The sequence below is a fragment of the Hyaena hyaena genome, unplaced genomic scaffold (assembly GCF_003009895.1).
Source record: "Hyaena hyaena isolate Hyena2069 unplaced genomic scaffold, ASM300989v1 scaffold_2, whole genome shotgun sequence".
NCBI classification, from domain to species: domain Eukaryota; kingdom Metazoa; phylum Chordata; class Mammalia; order Carnivora; family Hyaenidae; genus Hyaena; species Hyaena hyaena.
Genome location: NW_024080634.1, coordinates 5,620,374 through 5,639,220, shown reverse-complemented (window position 1 = coordinate 5,639,220; position 18,847 = coordinate 5,620,374). Strand labels below are relative to the sequence as shown.

Here is an 18,847-nt window from a genome sequence, read left to right as displayed (position 1 = left end):
TCTGTCAAGTTCCTCCTAATCCTCCTATACGTGCAAACATATGGTATTTGTCCTTCTCTGCCTGAAGTCAGAATATGTTCTAATAAAACATTAAAGGATAGGAAATAGGAGTGCACTAAAAATTTAACAGCAGAAATTGAAAGTTCAGTACAGGGTTAGGAAAAGATATTGAGCAAATTTTATCAGAATAAAAAGAGGAAAAATAGGAGAAAAGGAGACTCAGGAATTGAACGCACAGGAACTCGAGGACACTTCTGGTGGAAGTGTAAAATGATATGAACTGCTGTGGAATGAATGTGTGACCCCCCCCCACACACACACACCAAAATTCATATGTTGCAGCCTTAATCCCCAGTGTGATGGTGTCTAAAGTTGCCAGTTTAAGGAGGTAATTAGATTTAGATGAGGTCATGGGGTGGAGCCCCCAACATGGGACTGGTGCCCACTCCTACGCTCGCCACCGCCCCCCCCCTCACCCTATCCCAGGTCTCCACCACAGGGGACACAGCTATCTGCCAACTGGGAAGACTGCCCTCACCATAGACCAGATCTGCCGGTGCCTTGAGTTTTAGACTCCCTCGCCTCCAGAACTGTGAGAAGTAAGTTTGTTATTTAAGCTCCCCAGTCCATGGTATCTTTATCAGCCTGAACTAAGATCCAAATACTTTAAGAAACTGTTCAGTAGTTTAAGTCAAAGATATGTCTGGGGCGACTGGGTGGTTTAGCGGGTTAAGTGTCAGACTTCGGCTCAGGTCATGATCTCACCATTAGTGGGTTCGAGCCCTGGGTCGGGCTCTATGCCGCCAGCTCAGAGCCTGGAGCCTGTTTCAGATTCTGTGTCTCCCTCTCTCTCTGCCCTTCCCCCACTCATGCTCTGTCTCTGTCTCTCAAAAATGAATAAATGTTTAAAAAAATTAATTAAAGGGGTGCCTGGAGGCTCAGTCAGTTAAGCATCCAACTTTGGCTCAGGAAACAAGGCCTGAGCCAAACATTTATCCTGCCTGTTCTAAATGAACTACATGCCTCGGGGTAACTAAATAGGTTTTCTTTTTAGACATCCCACAATTCAGAAGTAATGATATCGAAGTATCACCATTTTACAACTCCTAATAAAATAACGGATCTGGGTATGATTATTGAAGGATGCTAAAATCATTAGGTGAAGACTGATAGGGAACTTTATAAAAGATGGTTTAAGATAACAACACCTAAAGTCAATTAATCTTAAAATAACAAAAAGGGATGGACAGCATGTACCTTGTGATATGATGCAGCACCAAGAATATAGCATGACCTAAGAAGGATTCGTCCAAAGAGAAACAAACAACATGAATCTGATTAACTCTACAGATCTAACTTCCAGCTTATAGGAATACAAGAGAAAGATTTTTCTAAAAAGTAAATGATATCAAAAATGAGGGAAATTCTCAAAATTGTTCTGGTTTTTTCAACAACTAAAAAGTAAGAAAACAGAAGAAGAACCTACAGATTTAAAGAAACCTCAGAGAAATTTCAACCAAATGCAATTTGTAGATTTTGTTTGGATTCCAACTTGAACAAGCCACCTGGAAAATTATGAAATGAGTGAAGACATTTGGAATACTGACTAGATTTGATATTAAAGAATTTTTAAGATTTAAGGTGTAACAATACTTTGTGGTTTAAAATCCTCCTATTTAAAATCTAAAATGAGGGTCACCTGGGTGGCTCAGTTGGTTAAGTGTCCAACTTTGGCTCAGGCCATGATCTTGCAGTTCTAAGTCCTGTGTTAGAGTCTGTGCTGACAGCTCAGAGCCTGGAGCCTGGTTGGGATTCTATAACTCCCTCTCTCTCTGCCCCTCCCCTACTCACACTTGTCTCTCTCAAAAAATAAATAAATGTTTAAAAAAATGTTTTTTAATCTAAAACGAGGGGCGCCTGGGTGACTGTCAGTTAAGCATCCAATTTCGGCTCAGGTCATGATCTCACTGTTAGTGGGTTCGAGCCCTGCGTAGGGCTCTGTGCTGGCAGCTCAGAGCCTGGAGCCTGCTTCAGATTCCATGCCTCCCTCTCTCTCTGCCCCTCCCCAGCTCACACAGTCTCTCTCTCAAAAATAAACATTAAAAAATTAGAATAGTCTTAAAAAAATAAAATCTAAAATGAAAATTTTTAATTTCATATTTTAGAGATAATATTAAATTATTTACAGATATTATATGTTTAGAATTTGCTTTAAATTTGGGAGGGGCAGGGCACCTGGGTAGCTCAGTTGGTTAAGTGTCTGACTTCTGCTCAGGTCATGATCTCACGGTTCGGGAGTTCCAGCCCTGCTTTGGGGTCTGTGCTGACAGCTCAGAGCCTGGGCCTGCTTTGGATTCTGTGTCTCCCTCTCTCCACTCCTCCCCTGCCTGTGCTCTGTCTCTCTCTCTTTCTCTCAAAAATAAATCAACATTAAAAAAAAAAAAAAAACTTTGGGAAGGGCAATACAAAACAGAAAAACAATAAAATAAAAACCAAAAGCTGGTCCTTTAAAAGATCAACAAAACTGACAAACTTTTAGCTAGATTGGCCAAGAAAATAAAAAATACTGAAATTACTAAAATCAGAAAAGAGAGGGGCATATTACTGATGTTATTAAAATAAAAAGGATTATTTTATGGAATAAAAAGAGAATGGTATGGACAATTGCATGCCAGCAAACTGGATAACCTGTATGAATGGTCAAATTCCTAGAAACATACAATTTACCAAAACTTAATCATGAAGAAACAGAAAATATGAATACTTAAAACTAGTAAGAAAATTGACTCAATAATCAAAAGCCTCCCAACAAAGAAAAGCCCTAGCTAGATGGACTCACTAGTGAATTCTACCAAAGATTTACCGAAAAATTAACACCAATTCTTCTCAAATTCTTCCAAAAAATTAAAGAGGAGGAAACACTTCCTGATTCATTTATTACCCTGATACCAAAGCCAGACAAGCCCTACAAGAAAAGAAAAATACAGACCAAGATGAGTATTGGTGCAAAAACAAAACCAAACAAACACCTCAACAAAATACTACCAACAACAAATTCAGCAACATATTGAAAGGATTATATGCCATGAACAAATGGTATTCTCTGGAATGCTAGAATGGCTCAACATGCAAAAATCAATGTAATGCACATTATTAGCATGAAAGGGGACAAAACCACACGATCATCTCATTTGCTGCAGAAAAAGCATTTGGCAAAACTCAACACACTTTCATGATTAAAAATAAAAAAAAACAATAATCTGGAAGTAGAAGGAAACTTTCTCAATGATAGCCAAAATATATGAAAAACCATAGCTAATGACTGCCATTCTCAGTGGTGACAGCTTTCCCCAAGATCAGGAATAGGACAAGGATGTCTAATTTTACCACTTCTGTTCAACACAGCATTGGAAGGTCTAGCCAGAGCAACCGAGCAAGAAAAAGAAAAGACATCTAAACTAGAAAGAAAGAAGTCAAGTTATCTTTGTGCAGATGGAATATTCTAAAATTTTTTTAATGTTTTATTTATTTCTAGGAGAGAGAGAGAGACAGCATGAGCAGGGGAGGGTCAGAGAGAGAGGGAGTGACAGACTCTGAAACGGGCTCCAGGCTCTGAGCTGGCAGTCAGCACAGAGCCTGATGCGGGGCTCGAACCCATGAACTGCGAGATCATGACCTAAGCGAAAGTCGGACGCTTAACCGACTAAGCCACCCAGGCACCGCTGTGCAGACAGAATATTCTAAAGAGTTCCCCCGCCCCGCAAACCTGTTCAGGCTAACAAATGAATTCAGCAAAGTTGCAGGTTAGAAAAGTCACGTAAAAATCAGTTGCATCTCTAAACACTAACAATGAACTTTCAGAAAGGAAATTGAGAAAACAATTCCATTTATAATAGCATCAGAAAGGAAAAAAAAATGCTTAGGAATAAACTTAATCAAGGAAATGAAAGATTTGTACAAAAACAAAACATTGCTGAATCTAAAGAAGACAAATAAATGGAAAGACATCCCATGTTCATGGATTGGAAGATTTGATATTGTTGAGATGTCAATGCCACCCTAAATAATCCACAGATTTAATGCAATTCCTATCAGAATTCCAGTGACATGTTTTGCAGAAATAGAAAACTGTCCTGAAATCCAGATGGTATCTCAAGGGGCTCTGAATAGCTAAACATTCTTGAGGAAGGACAAAGTTGGAGAACTCACACCTCCTGACTTCAGAACTTACTGGAAAGTTACAGTAATCAAAATACTGTGATTCTGGCATAAGGACATACAAACCAATGGAATATAGAGCCCAGAAACAAACCCTCACTTGTACGGTCAATTGATTTTTAACAAGGATGAGAGGACTATTCAATGGCGAAAAGACAGTCTCAAAAAATGTTACTGGGAAAACTGAAAACTGGATATCCACGTGCACAGAAATGAAGCTGAACTCTTACACCATATGCAAAAACTAATTCAAGATAGATTAGAGATGTCAATAGATTAGAGATTAGATAAAGCTCTCAGAAGAAAATCTTCATGATGATGGATTAGTCAAGGGTTTCTTGGATATGATACCAAAAGCACAGGCAACAAAATAAATAAATTCAACTTCATCAAAATTAAAAACTCAAGAGTAGAAAGACAAACCACAGAATGGGAGAAAATATTGGCAAATCATGTATCTAATAAGGACTAGTATCCAGAATATATATTTTAAAAAATCATAGCCTGCAAGTCAATATCAAAATATAAACAATCCAAGCTAAAAATGGGCAAAAGACTTGAATAGATATTTCTCCAAAAATATACAAATGGCCAGTAAACACATGAAAGCTTAACATCACTAGCCATTAGAGAAATGCAAATCAAAACCACTATAACCCCTCACACTCGTTAGATGGTTAATAATAAAAAAAAACTCAGTGTTGTAAAGGATATGAAAAAATTGGAACCCTTCTGTATTGCTGGCTCGAATGTAAAATGGTGTCTTTGTGGAAAATAGTTTGGCAAATCCTCAAACACTTACAGAACTACCACATATTCATTGATTCCACTCTTAGGTATGTTATCCCAAAGAACTGAAGCAAGGACTCAAGTAGATAGGAAACAATGTTTATAGCAGCGCTGTTCTTCATAGTCAAAGGGTGAAACCACCACACATGTCCATGGACGGATAAATGGGTATCAAAATGTGGTACACACACATAGAATGGACTATCCAGCCTTAAAAAGGAATGAAATTGATATATGCAACAACAGGGATGAACCTTAAAAAGGCTGTGCAAAGTGAAGTCAGCCAGACAAAAAGACAACAATTTTGATTCCATGGATATGAGATACCTAGAATAAGCAAATTCAGAGGTAGAAAACAGGGGTTCCCAGAGGTGGGAGTACAATGAATGTACTTTATGCAACTCATATACTTAACAATCGTTAAATGGCAAATTTTATGTTTTTTTCTGCAAAAAAATCCAAGTTAATACTTGTAAAATACACATGAAAATATATTATGGGAGGAGAGAAGTAAATGGGGGTATAGACGGTTTAAAACAAGATTGACCCAGGAGTTGAAAACTGTTGAAGCAGGGTGATGGCTACATGGGAGTTCATTATAATAGTTTCACCTTTTTTTTTTTAAGTTTATTTTTGAGAAAGAGAGCAAGTGAACATGGGGGAGGGGCAGAGAGAACCCCAAGCAGGCTCCAGTGTCCACTCAGAGCCCAGTGGGGGGCTTGAACTCAAGAACCATGAGATCATGACCTGGGCCGAAATCAAGAGTTGGATGCCTAGCCAACTGAGCCACCCAGGTGCCCCAATAGTTTCTCTATTTTTGTATATTTGAAAAGTCCCGTAATAGAGTTTAAAATATGATACTGAAAAAAATTTAAGAATACAGTAAATTAGTGAGAGGTGAGAAACTACTAAGAGCAATTACAGTGAATACAGTGTATACTATTTTATGTCACATAATTATATAAGGATTATAATTACTAATGAATGATGTATAAGTTGTTGTCCTACACACCTTTATTTCTCTACTAGGAAAAGAGGTGTCAGGTATAGTTAGGTTAGACTGTGTCACTTCTGCTGTCAGCTGGTTAGGCAACTCACCCCTGGAACTCAGGATCTCCACAAGTGGCCATTCCGCAGTCTATGAACACCTGTCCCCCAGGACCCACCTGCCAAAGGTCAGATAGCAAACTGGCAACAGTGCTCTCCAGTAGCTCAACTGCCTCCATGAACACATTATAAGCCCAAACTACTTTTTTTTGTTGTTTATTTTTGAGAGAGAGAGAGAGAGAGAGAGAGAGAGAGAAAGCACCAGTAGAGGAAGAGCAGAGAGAGAGGGAGACCCAGAATCCGAAGCAGGCTCAGGCTCTGAGCTGTCAACACAGAACCCGAGGTGGGGCTTGAACTCATGAACCATGAGATCATGACCTTAGCCAAAGTCAGAGGCCTAACCGACAGCCACCCTGGTGCCCCTCAACTACTTTAAGTCACCCTTGGTTTAGATCACAGTACAAGCTTTCAAAACACAGGCCACAACTGTCAACAGCGTTTGCCAGGAAACCCATGGGCTCACATTCCATGGACATAAGGCACCGTCACATTTTGTTGTGAAGACGACAGTCGAATTCTGGACGGTTGTATAGTGAAGACACTCATAACCTAAATATTAGCCAGCTTGGGGCAAAAGCTATTTTGAGTCATATGTAAACTTGCTCTATATATTGTTACCATGATAGTGAGTCCTGACTGCTTTGTAAGAAGTTAACAGCAGAACCCTGTCCCTAGGGTTAAATGTGTTGTTTCGTAGATGAAATAGGAAACTGCATTTACCCACAACTCATTCTTATTGGAAATGTCTGTATACAAAAACTTCCTGAACTTTTATCCACACTCCAGTTTTAGAACTGCTCATTAATCCTCTGTGACTGCACTCATTTAATACCTTCACCTTATCTGAATGGCTTGATTTACCAAGACTCGGTCTCCTTTGGTCTTGACTTTCTCTCTATAGGCCAGTGTATGGAAATTAACTCTGTGGTCACAAAATTTAATTCTAAACATCATACATACAGGTGTCCTTCGTTCCGCCAAGTGGATATTAATGGGATTCTTTTTGTGAGCTGTGACCAGACAGTGTGTGTCTCAGTCTCCTTCGGTGAGGGTTTAGGAGACTCTATACAAAGTAAGATTTAGCCTACTGTGGATTTTCCAAAAGCTGTCTGGGTAGTGTCTGTGGCCACATTAACCAGGCTTTTAGCTTCTTTAACAACCACTTCTTTAACCCTCTCTCTGCCCACCTCCATGCATGCATGCATTCTCTCTCTCAAAAATAAACACTGAAAAAAGAGTTTTAAAAGCAGTAAGAACCCAATAGAAAAGAATGGTCAAACAATATGATGTACTACGCAGGAAAATAAATCACAATGGTCAGTAAAACATACGAAAGCACATTCAACCTGAGACAATGCAAGCTGTCATTTTTTTCACAGATCAGGTTTAAGTTTGATGAAGAGATAGCGGAAAAAAACCACACTTATACGTTTATTTCATAGGAGTTTAAATTCATTTTTGGATGGTAACATTTATTAAAAGTTACATAGCATACACTCTTTGACCTATCAATATTCACTTCAAAGAACTTACACTCTGGGTATACTTATAAAAGTGTGTGTGATGTGTATTAATTTCCACAGTATCATATTTTGTAATGTCAAAACATGAGCGAGAAATGAGCATTAGGAGCATATGCAGATCAGAGAATGTTACCAAACCTATTCAAAAAAGTAACATGGAAATGTTAAGATACCAATGATCTGGTGTATCATCTTTGTGTAAACTTGAGATACAAATATATAATCAAATATAAAGATATAAAAATTTAATATAAACTGAATGCATATATATGAATGTGTATATGTATGCAGCTAATATTTTCTGGAAGGACATACAAAAAGCAACAGTTGACAAAAGTGGTTAACTTCAGGGAAGCAGTGGATAAAAACCTTTTCACTTTATAGTATTCTGTTCCATTTGCATCTCTATCTTGGGCACCAACTCTGCTCCCCTTTCTCCCTCCGAGCTGGCCCCAGCGAGAAAGCAGCCCTGCCAATCCTGACTGTTTCAGGAGCGAACTGAGTCCAGTACCGTAAACACTCATCGCAGGAAGGTATCGATCAATGGCTCTCAGTTCTGATGGCACACGGAGAGGCCTTTAAAAAAAAAAAAACAAAACACTGATATCTGGACCCAGACCCAGACTCTGAATTAGTATGGGGTGCATCCTTGCACTGGGAGTCCTAAAAACTTCTCAGGTGACTCTAATATGCAGCCAGGGCTGAGAACCACCAGAGGTTATCACTTTAATTCTTCTTCAGTAACAAATAATGTAGTAATGGGCTGCTGATTGCAAGCATTAAGTATCAGAGACCACAGGCAGAGTCACCAGCAGTACTGCCCACATTAGGAATTTGAGGCCCAAATGAAAAACACATTGATATGCCACACCCGACTCCTGCTGTGGGGACCCTCTGCTAATTAAAGCGGGTCCTGTGTGCAGGGACTGTGGACTATGCTGGTTTACTTCCTCATACTGTTTTTGTTTTATAGTCAGAACTAGTTTAAACACCACTGTCCTCCCACATTAGCCTCTTACAAATTTAACTTAACGACAAAAGATAGATATCTCTACCTAAATATGATATATACATGAAAGCCCATGTCATTGTTCTGTTAAATTTTGTTAGCTACATTTTCAAAGAATTGTATCCTGGCAATATTTTCTTAAAGGGTGAAATATATGTAAGTACTTCCAAGGAATCAATTTAGCAGGCAAATTTACTAATCCTATGCCTAACTCTCCCATTAAGCAAGATAACAGCCATATAAAATATATATTTTTGCAAGAATATAGCTGACCCTAAGGAAGGGAAAAATAGCAAATTCCAGAAAGAAATGCTACATAAATATTCACAAACTTAGACATGCTCTACAATGCTATCACTTAAGCAAGTTTTCTTTAGCCTAAATGATTTACAGAGAGGAAAAAGTCTCTTCTTGAGTGTAAAATAAAACATACACACGCACGCACGCACACATTCTCTCAAGGTGAGCTCCGTCTTCAGAATTTTAGTCTCCTAAACAGAACTTACAATTAATATAGCAAAATGAGCTCAACTTGAGGGTCTTCAGTGAACAGTTTTAGCTTCCAAAATATAATTTGAATATAGAATTCTTTAAAAGTAGTATCTGAAGAGTTAGCCATTATATATATTTTTATTTTATTACAAGATATTTTAAAATTTGGGCAGATACAATTAGGACAGAAAACCAGCTTCATACCAAAAATACACTTTCAATTACTTTATCAAGCAAATAAAAACAACGTTCATTTATTTGCTTTTTCTAGAAGTTAATGTACAGTAAAAATTTAATATTGTATATGAAAGACATGTAATTATGCATACATACAAAAGAAACATGGACTGAATGTTCGGAAACAAAAGTAAAAATAAATAGCAATGATAAAACTTTGAAAAAAATAATGCACATTTCAGTGTGGAAAATACGATTCTTAATATATACATAGTTATACTTAATAGAAAGCCATCTCTTTAAAATTGCACAAACGTGGGACCAACAGAGCATTAATTTTTCTGGCATGTAAACCTACCATCCTAGGGCAGTGTTCGCTCACCCCCAGGCCATAGAATACTTAGGTCTATACTATAGTGAAAGGTATGCCGCACTGTTTGAGAAAGACTGCCTTCCTCAACCTTCCTCAACTCTCATGAACCTGTAGTAATCCTACAAAAGGCTGTACAGGAAATTTCACAAAAAGAAATATTAAGCAATTATTGTGCCCACTCCATGCTGACGAAGCAGCCAAAAATGGGCTTCAAAGTAAATGTGGTGGGATACTTCATATTTTTGATGCTTTTTTATACTAAAGATCATTCCTTTGTTCTATAAAAAACACTGCGTTGAACCATGATTGGCAGTCTCAGCACAAGGAAACTCCTGGATGGAGAGTTTCTGTTTACCTTATTTCCATGAATAAAATACTTCAGGAGGTAAGAATTTATAGAAAAGAAACATTAATGGTCAATTCACTTACAACTTTATCTTCTTAGGAGTATAATTCCATTTTTAAAAAATCCTGTTTAAACTTCTCTGTAAGAAAATCAAAGGTACCATTTCCACTTGTAGTGTGGCACAGTCCTCGCTTCAGAGAAAAATACTTTGGGAACCAGAAAAGATTGCACAAAGGTTAGGGGCAACCTGAAAAGCTCTTGGTGAAAAACACTGAAGTCCTCTACGGGAATAAAAAAATATGTGCAGACTTAATTACAAATATTTACATTTCAAAACAGAATCATGAGTTAGCTAGTCAGCTGCTCAGTACCGATGATTCACAGGCATTTCAAAAGGTGTGATAATGTGTCCACAGTATTTGTGACCACACTTGAATGCATAGAATACAGTAAAGATTATGGTTCATTCTTCAGTCTGTTACCTATCATATCTATAAAACAAAATTGTTTACATTTTGAAAGCTGTACAACCAAGAGGATTAAGCAAGTATTTTTATTATCTCACATAAAATATACTTTAGGTACTACTGATTTCACTCATTTGTTCGACAACTTGCCCTAAAATTTCATCAACCACATCAACATCGTAATTCACTTGCTGAAGATCGAGATCGGGTACAATCATGGCCAACAGCTGTCCTACGTTAACTCGAAGAGATCGAAGTTTGAGGCTGCAAACAGAAATATTACACCTGTTAGATGAACATCCTAACACAGCTTAATATTCATGTGGAGCCTAAAATTTAAGTGAAACATGAATCCACTTAACAATTTAATACGTAAATATTCATCTCTTGGTAAGTAGAGTGTTTCATAAAACTAGTGGTTCTGGTTCCAACTAATACCATTTTAATTTGCGACTGAAGAAAATATGGACTGGGAAAATATATATAATTGCAAGATGTTATTTATTTATTTTTTTTTAATTTTTTTTATTTATTTCTAGGAGAGAGAGAGACAGCGTGAGCAGGGGAGGGTCAGAGAGAGAGGGAGTCACAGACTGAAACAGGCTCCAGGCTCTGAGCTGGCAGGCAGCACAGAGCCTGACGCGGGGCTCGAACCCACGAACCGTGAGATCACGACCTAAGCGAAAGTGGGACGCTTAACCGACTAAGCCACCCAGGTGCCCCTGCAAGATGTTATTTATAATATAAAATAGTATCACCTGGAAAACAGTAGGAATAAACTAGTGAGAACGCTGGTCTAAGAATAAGAATGCATCCCTTTGGGGGCGCCTGGGTGGCTCAGTCAACCGGTTAAGCATCTGACTCTTGATTTTCAGCTCAGGTCATGATCTCAGGGTTGGTAGATCCAGCCCCAGGATTCTCTCTCTCCCTCTCTCTGCCCTTCCCTGGCTCGCGCCCTCTCTTGCTCTCAAAAATAAATAACTTGAAAAAAAAAAAAAAAAAAAAGAATGCATCTCTGAATTTCAGCTTGTGAAGAAAAGAAAAATGGATTTGTTCTCTAAAACATTTCTATGAGATACCATCCTTGTGTAAGAGGAAAAGGAAACAGTTCAGTGGTCACAAGCTCACAAAACTTCAGGCTAACTAATGTTAAACAAGTTTTTTTTAGATGCAGGACCTCTGGACCTTTCATATCCTAAAGTTCACAGCCCACCCATTTTGCTATATGCATTTATAGAGAATGGTGTTTTGCTAAAAACACTGAGAATCCCTAGATTAGATGATCATTATCACTTTTTCCAGATTCATATATCTGAATATCAACATCCCAAACTTTAAATACCTACAATTACCCAGCAGCCTTTGCTTCAAACACTGAGTGAAACCAAGGGACTCAATGTTACAGCTGCTCTTATTCTGGCCCCCTCCCAAATGAAGGCAGCCCACATTTAGTTTAGATACTGATCTAAAGTGGAAATCTCTGAAATCAGTTGCTCATCCTTGGGTTGACAATGCACAGAAATGTGATCTTAAGCATGTTTTGTGAGCTTTCGTGGTTAAGACTCCATTGGTCCTTGAACAAAATTTTACATCATTCCCATGCCTGCCATTTTTTGTCCAAGCTTTTCCAACTCATCTTCAATCAGAGCCCCATGGTTCAAACATGCTTCCGCTTTGCTTTACACAAGTTATTAACCATCCGATATCCTTACCAAGAATATCCTCTTTATCATAAGCACAACCTTTTATCTACATGAAAAGTTGGCAAAAGACTAGTAGGACCCAATGACCTCTTACAAGTCCTTTTCTTTAAGTCTTTCGGTTGTCCCTGGCTGATTCCTCCCATCCAATGGACATGCCATAGATTCTTATTTTTAGTGTACAGAACAGCACCATCCAAGAGAAAGATTCCGAGCTCCATACGCAATTAAAAATGTTCAAATAGCAAAGTAAAAAGTAAAATGCAACTGTAAACTTAATTGTAGTTGTATATTTAACCCAGTGAAACTAACATATTATTTCATCACATAATCAAAATACATTATTTTTTTAATGTTTATTTCTGGGAGAGTGAGCTTGAGTGCGAGCAGAGAGAGGGGACAGAGAATCCGAAGCAGGCCCCACACTGACAGCAGAGAGCCCATCATGGGGCTTGAACTCACTAACTGTGAGATCACGACCTGAGCTGAAGTTGGACACATAACTAAGTGAGCCACTCAGGCTCATTATTAATGAGGTATTTTAGATTCTTTTTCTTTTTCCTACTAAAAAGAAAATTTTCATTTTATACTTAGAGCATATCTCAATTCAGAGTGGCTAGATTTCAAGTAGAACATGCCTATACTATTTTGGAAAGCACAGGTTTAAAAGATCTGTTAAAAAAAAAAGTAAATAAAAAATAAAGATCATCAGTTTCTCAAAGATCAGTGTGCAAGAGAATCATCTCAGAGACTATTTAAGTTTCCAATTTAGGGGTGCCTGGGAGGCTCAGTAGGCATCCAACTCTTTGATTTCGGTTCAGGTCATGATCTCACGGTTCATGAGTTACAGTTCCGCATCAGGCGCTGAGCTAACAGCATGAAGCCTGCTTGGAATTCTCTCTTTCCCTCTCTTTCTCTCTGCCTCTCTCTCTCTCTCTCTCTGGAAAAATAAACATTAAAAAAAAAGTTTCCAATTTAATATAAACTACACTGCAGTCCAAGCATTTCTACAAGCACCACAGAGGCTTGGCGTTCCCATTTTGAGAAACATCACTTCTGAGCCTTAGCCCTCCAGGCTTTTCTGTACTGTTCTGCTCCATTTCTAGGAACAGATTTACTAAAATCCTTCAAAAGCTTAAGTTAAAAAAACAAGGCACTAATATAACTGATGTCAAGAGAGGATGGCAGCAGATTATTTCTCAACAGTGCCTTTTCGGTTGGCAGTCACACAATTAGCAAGAGGAGCTGCCCAGTTCTGGCCCTTACTGGCTACTTGCAGATGCTGAGTCATCAACACACGCCCAGCACCAGCACCCTCCCCACCAGACCGGCTGCCTCCGCCTCTCAACGCCGAAACAAAACACCAAGCCCATTTTATATCTTACTGATAGGATAACCGTGCATTTACTATTTTCTTACTTTCACAGAAGAACTTCTTCCTAATAACCACCTGTATTGTGGCAATTTTTAATAATTTTGTGATTACCTAAAAGTTAAGATTGGGGAGGGCATAGAGTGCAGTGCAAATGAAGACTGCAAACCATAGGGGCGCCTGGGTGGCTTAGTCGGTTGAGCATCCGACTTTCGCTTAGGTCATGATCTCGCAGTTCGTGGGTTCGAGCCCTGCGTCGGGCTCTGTGCTGACTGCCAGCTCAGAGCCTGGAGCCTGTTTCAGTCTGTGACTCCCTCTCTCTCTGACCCTCCCCTGCTCGTGCTGTCTCTCTCTCTCTCTCTCCTAGAAATAAATAAAAAACATTAAAAAAATATTAAAAAAAAAAAAAAAAAAAGACTGCAAACCATAAAGAAATGGTGCCAAGTACAAAAGTAAAAGAAATCCGGGTGAAAAAGTAAGTTTCATGAAATAGTCCCTTGTGTCTTAGTCATGGCCAATTTCACCCCCTTCTGTGATATCTTACTCAATCTCCACTTTTCCCCAAACAGCATTCTAATCACTGTGCCTTATTCCTTTCAAACTCCCATTTACTTAAGTTGAACTTCAACTGTTCTTTTCTAGAAGGAAAGGATGAGGACCTGTACTTCTTTTGATTGAATGGTATCTGTCTGATGTGTGCTAGCAAATAAACCCCACACTAACCCAGGCCACCCCAGAGAAATGCCTGGTGTACTATTACCTTTCCCCATCAGTACAATTTACAGACTCCTCAATGTTACTTGAAGTTGAAACATCTGCTCCTAATTGTTGATTTGTGGATTTTAATTGTTCGATTTCAATTTTCAGTTCTTCAAATTGTGAACGCATTTGTGATTTTTCCATTTCCAATAATTCAACCTGACAAAAAAATAATTTTGTTAAGTGTAAAATTTAAAACTACTAATGCCAAAGAGCAAATTTAAGCTAAGACATGCAGAAAACCTGAGTGATGAAAATTACCATCAAAAAAGGGCAAAAAACCCATGTGGGGAGGGGGAGCTTCCTTCGTTTAGTGTCCCCTCGACATCTTGTCACACGGAAACAATACTGAAGTGGCTCTCCGCTCTTGCACACACTCACCAGCTGGAAGTTATGACAGAAAGCTTATACTAATTTTTATATATTCTGTCATCTGGCTCCGAGCCAATACATCAAGATGAATGTTCAGATCAGCTGTTATGTCAGCATTCTTTCCAGGAAGAGGTGGCAGCACACACCACACTGCTCTCCCCAAAATCTTAGCAGAAAAACCCTTCTTTCAAATACCACATTCACAGAATACATAAAACAGTTGTTTTTAGAAGGAGTGACCCAAATTTGAAATGGAGAGTATACACAGAGGCTACAACTTGTCCCGATATCTACCATTTTTCCCCTTCTCCCTCAGTAAGAGAACCCCTGCATAAGGACTACAGATCCAAGGCACCCATTAGCCAGGGGACTACGTTCTGACAGGTGGAATATAAGCAACTTTCGGGACCGCACCCCTCCTCTGTCCTGCTGCTTGGAATGTAGATACATGAGGACTGGACCTGGAGGGCCCCCTCTGACCATGAGTGCACGTCAAGAAGCGAAGCAGTAACATAGGAGCCTGTTGTCTCTGAGGCCTGTGTGGTCACCTGCTGGCAGACCCAGTGGTAACTAACACAGGGCGCATCTATGGAACGAGGACCTCATCCACCTTGTGTGGTTTTTGCAAGGCCTACGAATAACGGATGTGAAGTTCCCCATACTGAGTGCCTCACTGGGAACAACAATGGGATTTTGAGCAGACAATCCTTCATTATATAGAAACTTCCAGTACCCTACAGTAAATTTACCATACCTAGTCACAACCCATTAAATTCCAGTAATGCCCATCTCATCAACACACATTTTCATATGCCCCCAGGAGGACCACCCGCCACCCCCCGCAGTCGAGCAGCAATGGGGTAGCAGAGAGTCCATAAACAGAAATAGTATTATGTAATCTATTCCACTCTAGCAACTGGCAGTTCTGTGCTTTAGATCCCTGGGACTCACCGGACTCTCAGGGCGCTGACACACTCACCTCACTTCTATACTGGTCCCTCTCCGCAGTGCACTTGTCCAGCTGTCTGAACACGTCATCCAGCTGCACAACCATTTCGTCCACTTCACTTTTGCTCTCACTACTGGAACACTGACTGCACTCGGCCTTGACGTGCTGCAAAGCGCTGCACTGTTTCTTCAGCCTTTCTATTTCTTCCAGAGCTTGCCGATACTGAGACACCACGTGGTCCGGACCTTCAGATTTGCCATTAATACTTTCAAGTAAAAATACAGCGTCAGTTTCGGTAGACTGATGGCACATTTCCTTCTTCACGTATTTGTCGTTCAGTTCCAGTATCCTCTGCTGTAACCCTTTGATTTGGTCAGTGAACACATTACACTGTCTCTTGTAATTTTCTTTTTCTTGGGTCACTAGAAGCAGCTCATTTCTCAGTTCATTTAACTGGCAACTAGCATCAGCTACAGATTTATCAAAGGTTTCCTGGGTGTCCTGTGTCTTTGCTTCAGCTTCTACACAGGATGGCAGCACAGCCGTATCATTCCTTGCGTCGATGTCATCTTCGAGCGTCTCTTCTTTTTTAACAACCACACCTGGGACTTCGGTCTGGGTGGCCGCGGCAGTTCCCTGATCACATCGGGAGGACGAGGCGCCTGCGGAGCTGGTCTGGCCACAGATTTCCTTCTCAGCCACCGGCTCCGCCTGCAGGCTGCTGTGCTCCATGGGACTCTGTTCTGACTTCACTTCAATATCATGATCCACCGCAGGTTTGGGAGTGCTGTTTTCTTCCAAGATGATGACATCTTCATCATCATCATCTTTATAGGCTGAATTTTCAAATGCCTGATTACTCAATCTCCGAGTCTTTGAATTCAGAATTGACGAACGAGTAGAAAATCTCCGTTTCAGGCTGCAAAACATTTTAGATGTAAAACATAAGACTATACAATATAGAAATGGACCAAACAGATGACTTTGAAGCAATCCAACGATCTTAAAATATTAAGAAATGTCCATGCTCATGGAACAAAGTGACTACACAGTACTCCTCAATGATACGATGAAGCAGAGAGGATTTTCTCCTTGGACAGCGGAGGAAACAAGTAGACATACTGAGGTTGACTTCAAAGCACCAGCTCTACATACTGCCAAATATCCCTCCATCTGATGTCTCTGGGCATTTCAACGTATACACACCCCAAACGGAACCCCACGACCCACCCAGGTCTGTTCTCTGTATTCGAGCAAGCGCTCAGCTCTGCACCTTTCCTGTTCACTCATCGTAAATTTTCTCAGTGTTCGGTGATCAGAGGTGAGCCACGCCAACTAAACGAGCCTATCCTTCCATTTTCCCTGCATTAAAAATCACCTCCTTTTCCTCATCAGCTTAGTGTTCTGTGAATTTACCTCCGACTATCTTTTGCCCCGTTAGTGATACGTGTACCCCTGTACTGGTCTGTTGTTTGGGTCCTATGTGTTAGCCCTCGTATTTCTCCATCTCAAGGTTTTTCTTTCGCTCAGGTTTATTCTCTCATATCAAGGGGGCAGAATCGCCAATAAAATCTTGAGAAAGGGTACGCAGGACATAAAAAATGTAAAACTTCACATAATGAAAAGTATCTTTATTAATTCTCAATTTTACTGCCGGCTTGGTTTTTATAAAGCAGCATTCCGTGATCATGTACCATCCAGTGTTCCTACCATTCTGATTCCTGATCTTTTAGCAGGTAACTTATATTAACCCCCTCCTGAAGAAAATTATGTCCCCTTGTGTTCTAAAATTTCATGATGTTTCTTAGAATGGATCTTTTTCTTTCTTTTTTCTTTTATGTTTATTCATTTTTGAGAGACAGAGACACAGCATGAGCAGGGGAGCGGCAGACACAACCCGAAGCAGGCTCTAGGCTCCACGCTATCAGCACAGAGCCCATTGTGGGGCTCAAACTCATGAATTGTGAGATCATGACCCGAGCCAAAGTTGGACGCTTAACCGACTGAGCGACTCAGATGCCCCAGAATGGATCTTCTTCTAGACATTTTCGCTGTGTATTTGGTGGAAGTTAAATCTCATACTACTTCCTCCCCTTTGTTTTCTCCAATTTCCCAGTCTGAAATTCCCTTGAGATATTGGCTCTCCTGAATCTTGTCTTTTCCTTTTTCTACCCCCTCCCCCCACCACTTATCTTTTCTAAGAATGTGTTTTTTCAATACCTACCCACCTCCCAGTAAATTCCAAAGGTTTCTACTACTCCCTTTGTTTGAGTTGGTGCATGTGGTGATCTCTGCCTACCTTTATGTTTCAGAGTGAGGCTGACTAGAAGCAGTGAGGGCTACTAGCCCTGTGATTCCAAGGGTGCTCAAACTCTCCCCACCGTCCAGGGCTTTCCTCCTGGGAGCCCGATGAGGGGAAGAAGGAAGGGGACTTCCTACCATTTAGTATTCAAACGGTCCCTTACCCCTCCTGTTTCAGAACAGTGGCTCCCCACACCTTCAGCAGTGAAACTGCCCCAGAAAGAAAATCTCTTGCCTTCTGACAAAGAAGCCACGTCACCAGACTTGGCAGGTTGTGAAGAGGTCTAGAGAACTAGTATTCCTTAAACTCTCAGCTAAGCCTCCTGTACTCACCCGTGCTTCCGAGTCTGGAGCACGCCTGGGCTTCCACGGAGTTAATCATTTAACTGGGAGCTGCCCTCCTATTTTTCCTTCCAGGCTAACTGCTATTTATCTTTCTTAAGACTCATGTTTAGGTACCACCTTTCCACAGTCTTCGGCTTTATTCTTAAAGCTTCTATTTTTCTCAAGGTCAAGTTTCAAATTCTTCAGGCTTTAAAATTCATGAAAAATTTCTATTCTCTTCTTCTACTTGGATGGAATAAATCACTTTAAAGAATAAATTCCATTATCTTTTGTCTATAAACTTTACAGATTTCATTTTTTCTTACTTTGTTTGGAGCCATCTTTAAGAAGAAAAGCCAAGAATATTAAGGAGACTAGTTAAATAAAATTTTTTTTTCACACAAGTTCTTAGTTAAATAGCAACCCAGCCCCCAAACAAGCCTCTAAAATGTAGGCGGCAAACAGCAAACTATTTTAGAACATGCCCTCCTGACGTATATACGCATAAAGGCAGTTATTTCTAATCCTTCTGGAGGTCAAAAACCCCTCTGAGGATTTAATGAAGGCTT

At 39.8% G+C, this 18,847-nt stretch overlaps 1 protein-coding gene across 2 annotated transcripts in view; it reads right to left on the bottom strand.

Moving 5' to 3' along the window:
* Positions 1 to 7,559: 7,559 nt before the first annotated feature.
* MORC3 (MORC family CW-type zinc finger 3) overlaps positions 7,560 to 18,847 on the bottom strand; it is a 42,727-nt gene continuing 31,439 nt past the window's right edge. For both annotated transcript variants that reach the window (XM_039228696.1, XM_039228704.1), the window contains exons 15-17: positions 15,684 to 16,572; positions 14,334 to 14,491; positions 7,560 to 10,765 (exon numbers count right to left, since the gene is read on the bottom strand). In XM_039228696.1, coding sequence (XP_039084627.1) covers positions 10,612 to 10,765; positions 14,334 to 14,491; positions 15,684 to 16,572 — 1,201 coding nt within the window. In that variant the 3' untranslated portion in view covers positions 7,560 to 10,611. The remainder of the gene's footprint in view (positions 10,766 to 14,333; positions 14,492 to 15,683; positions 16,573 to 18,847) is intronic.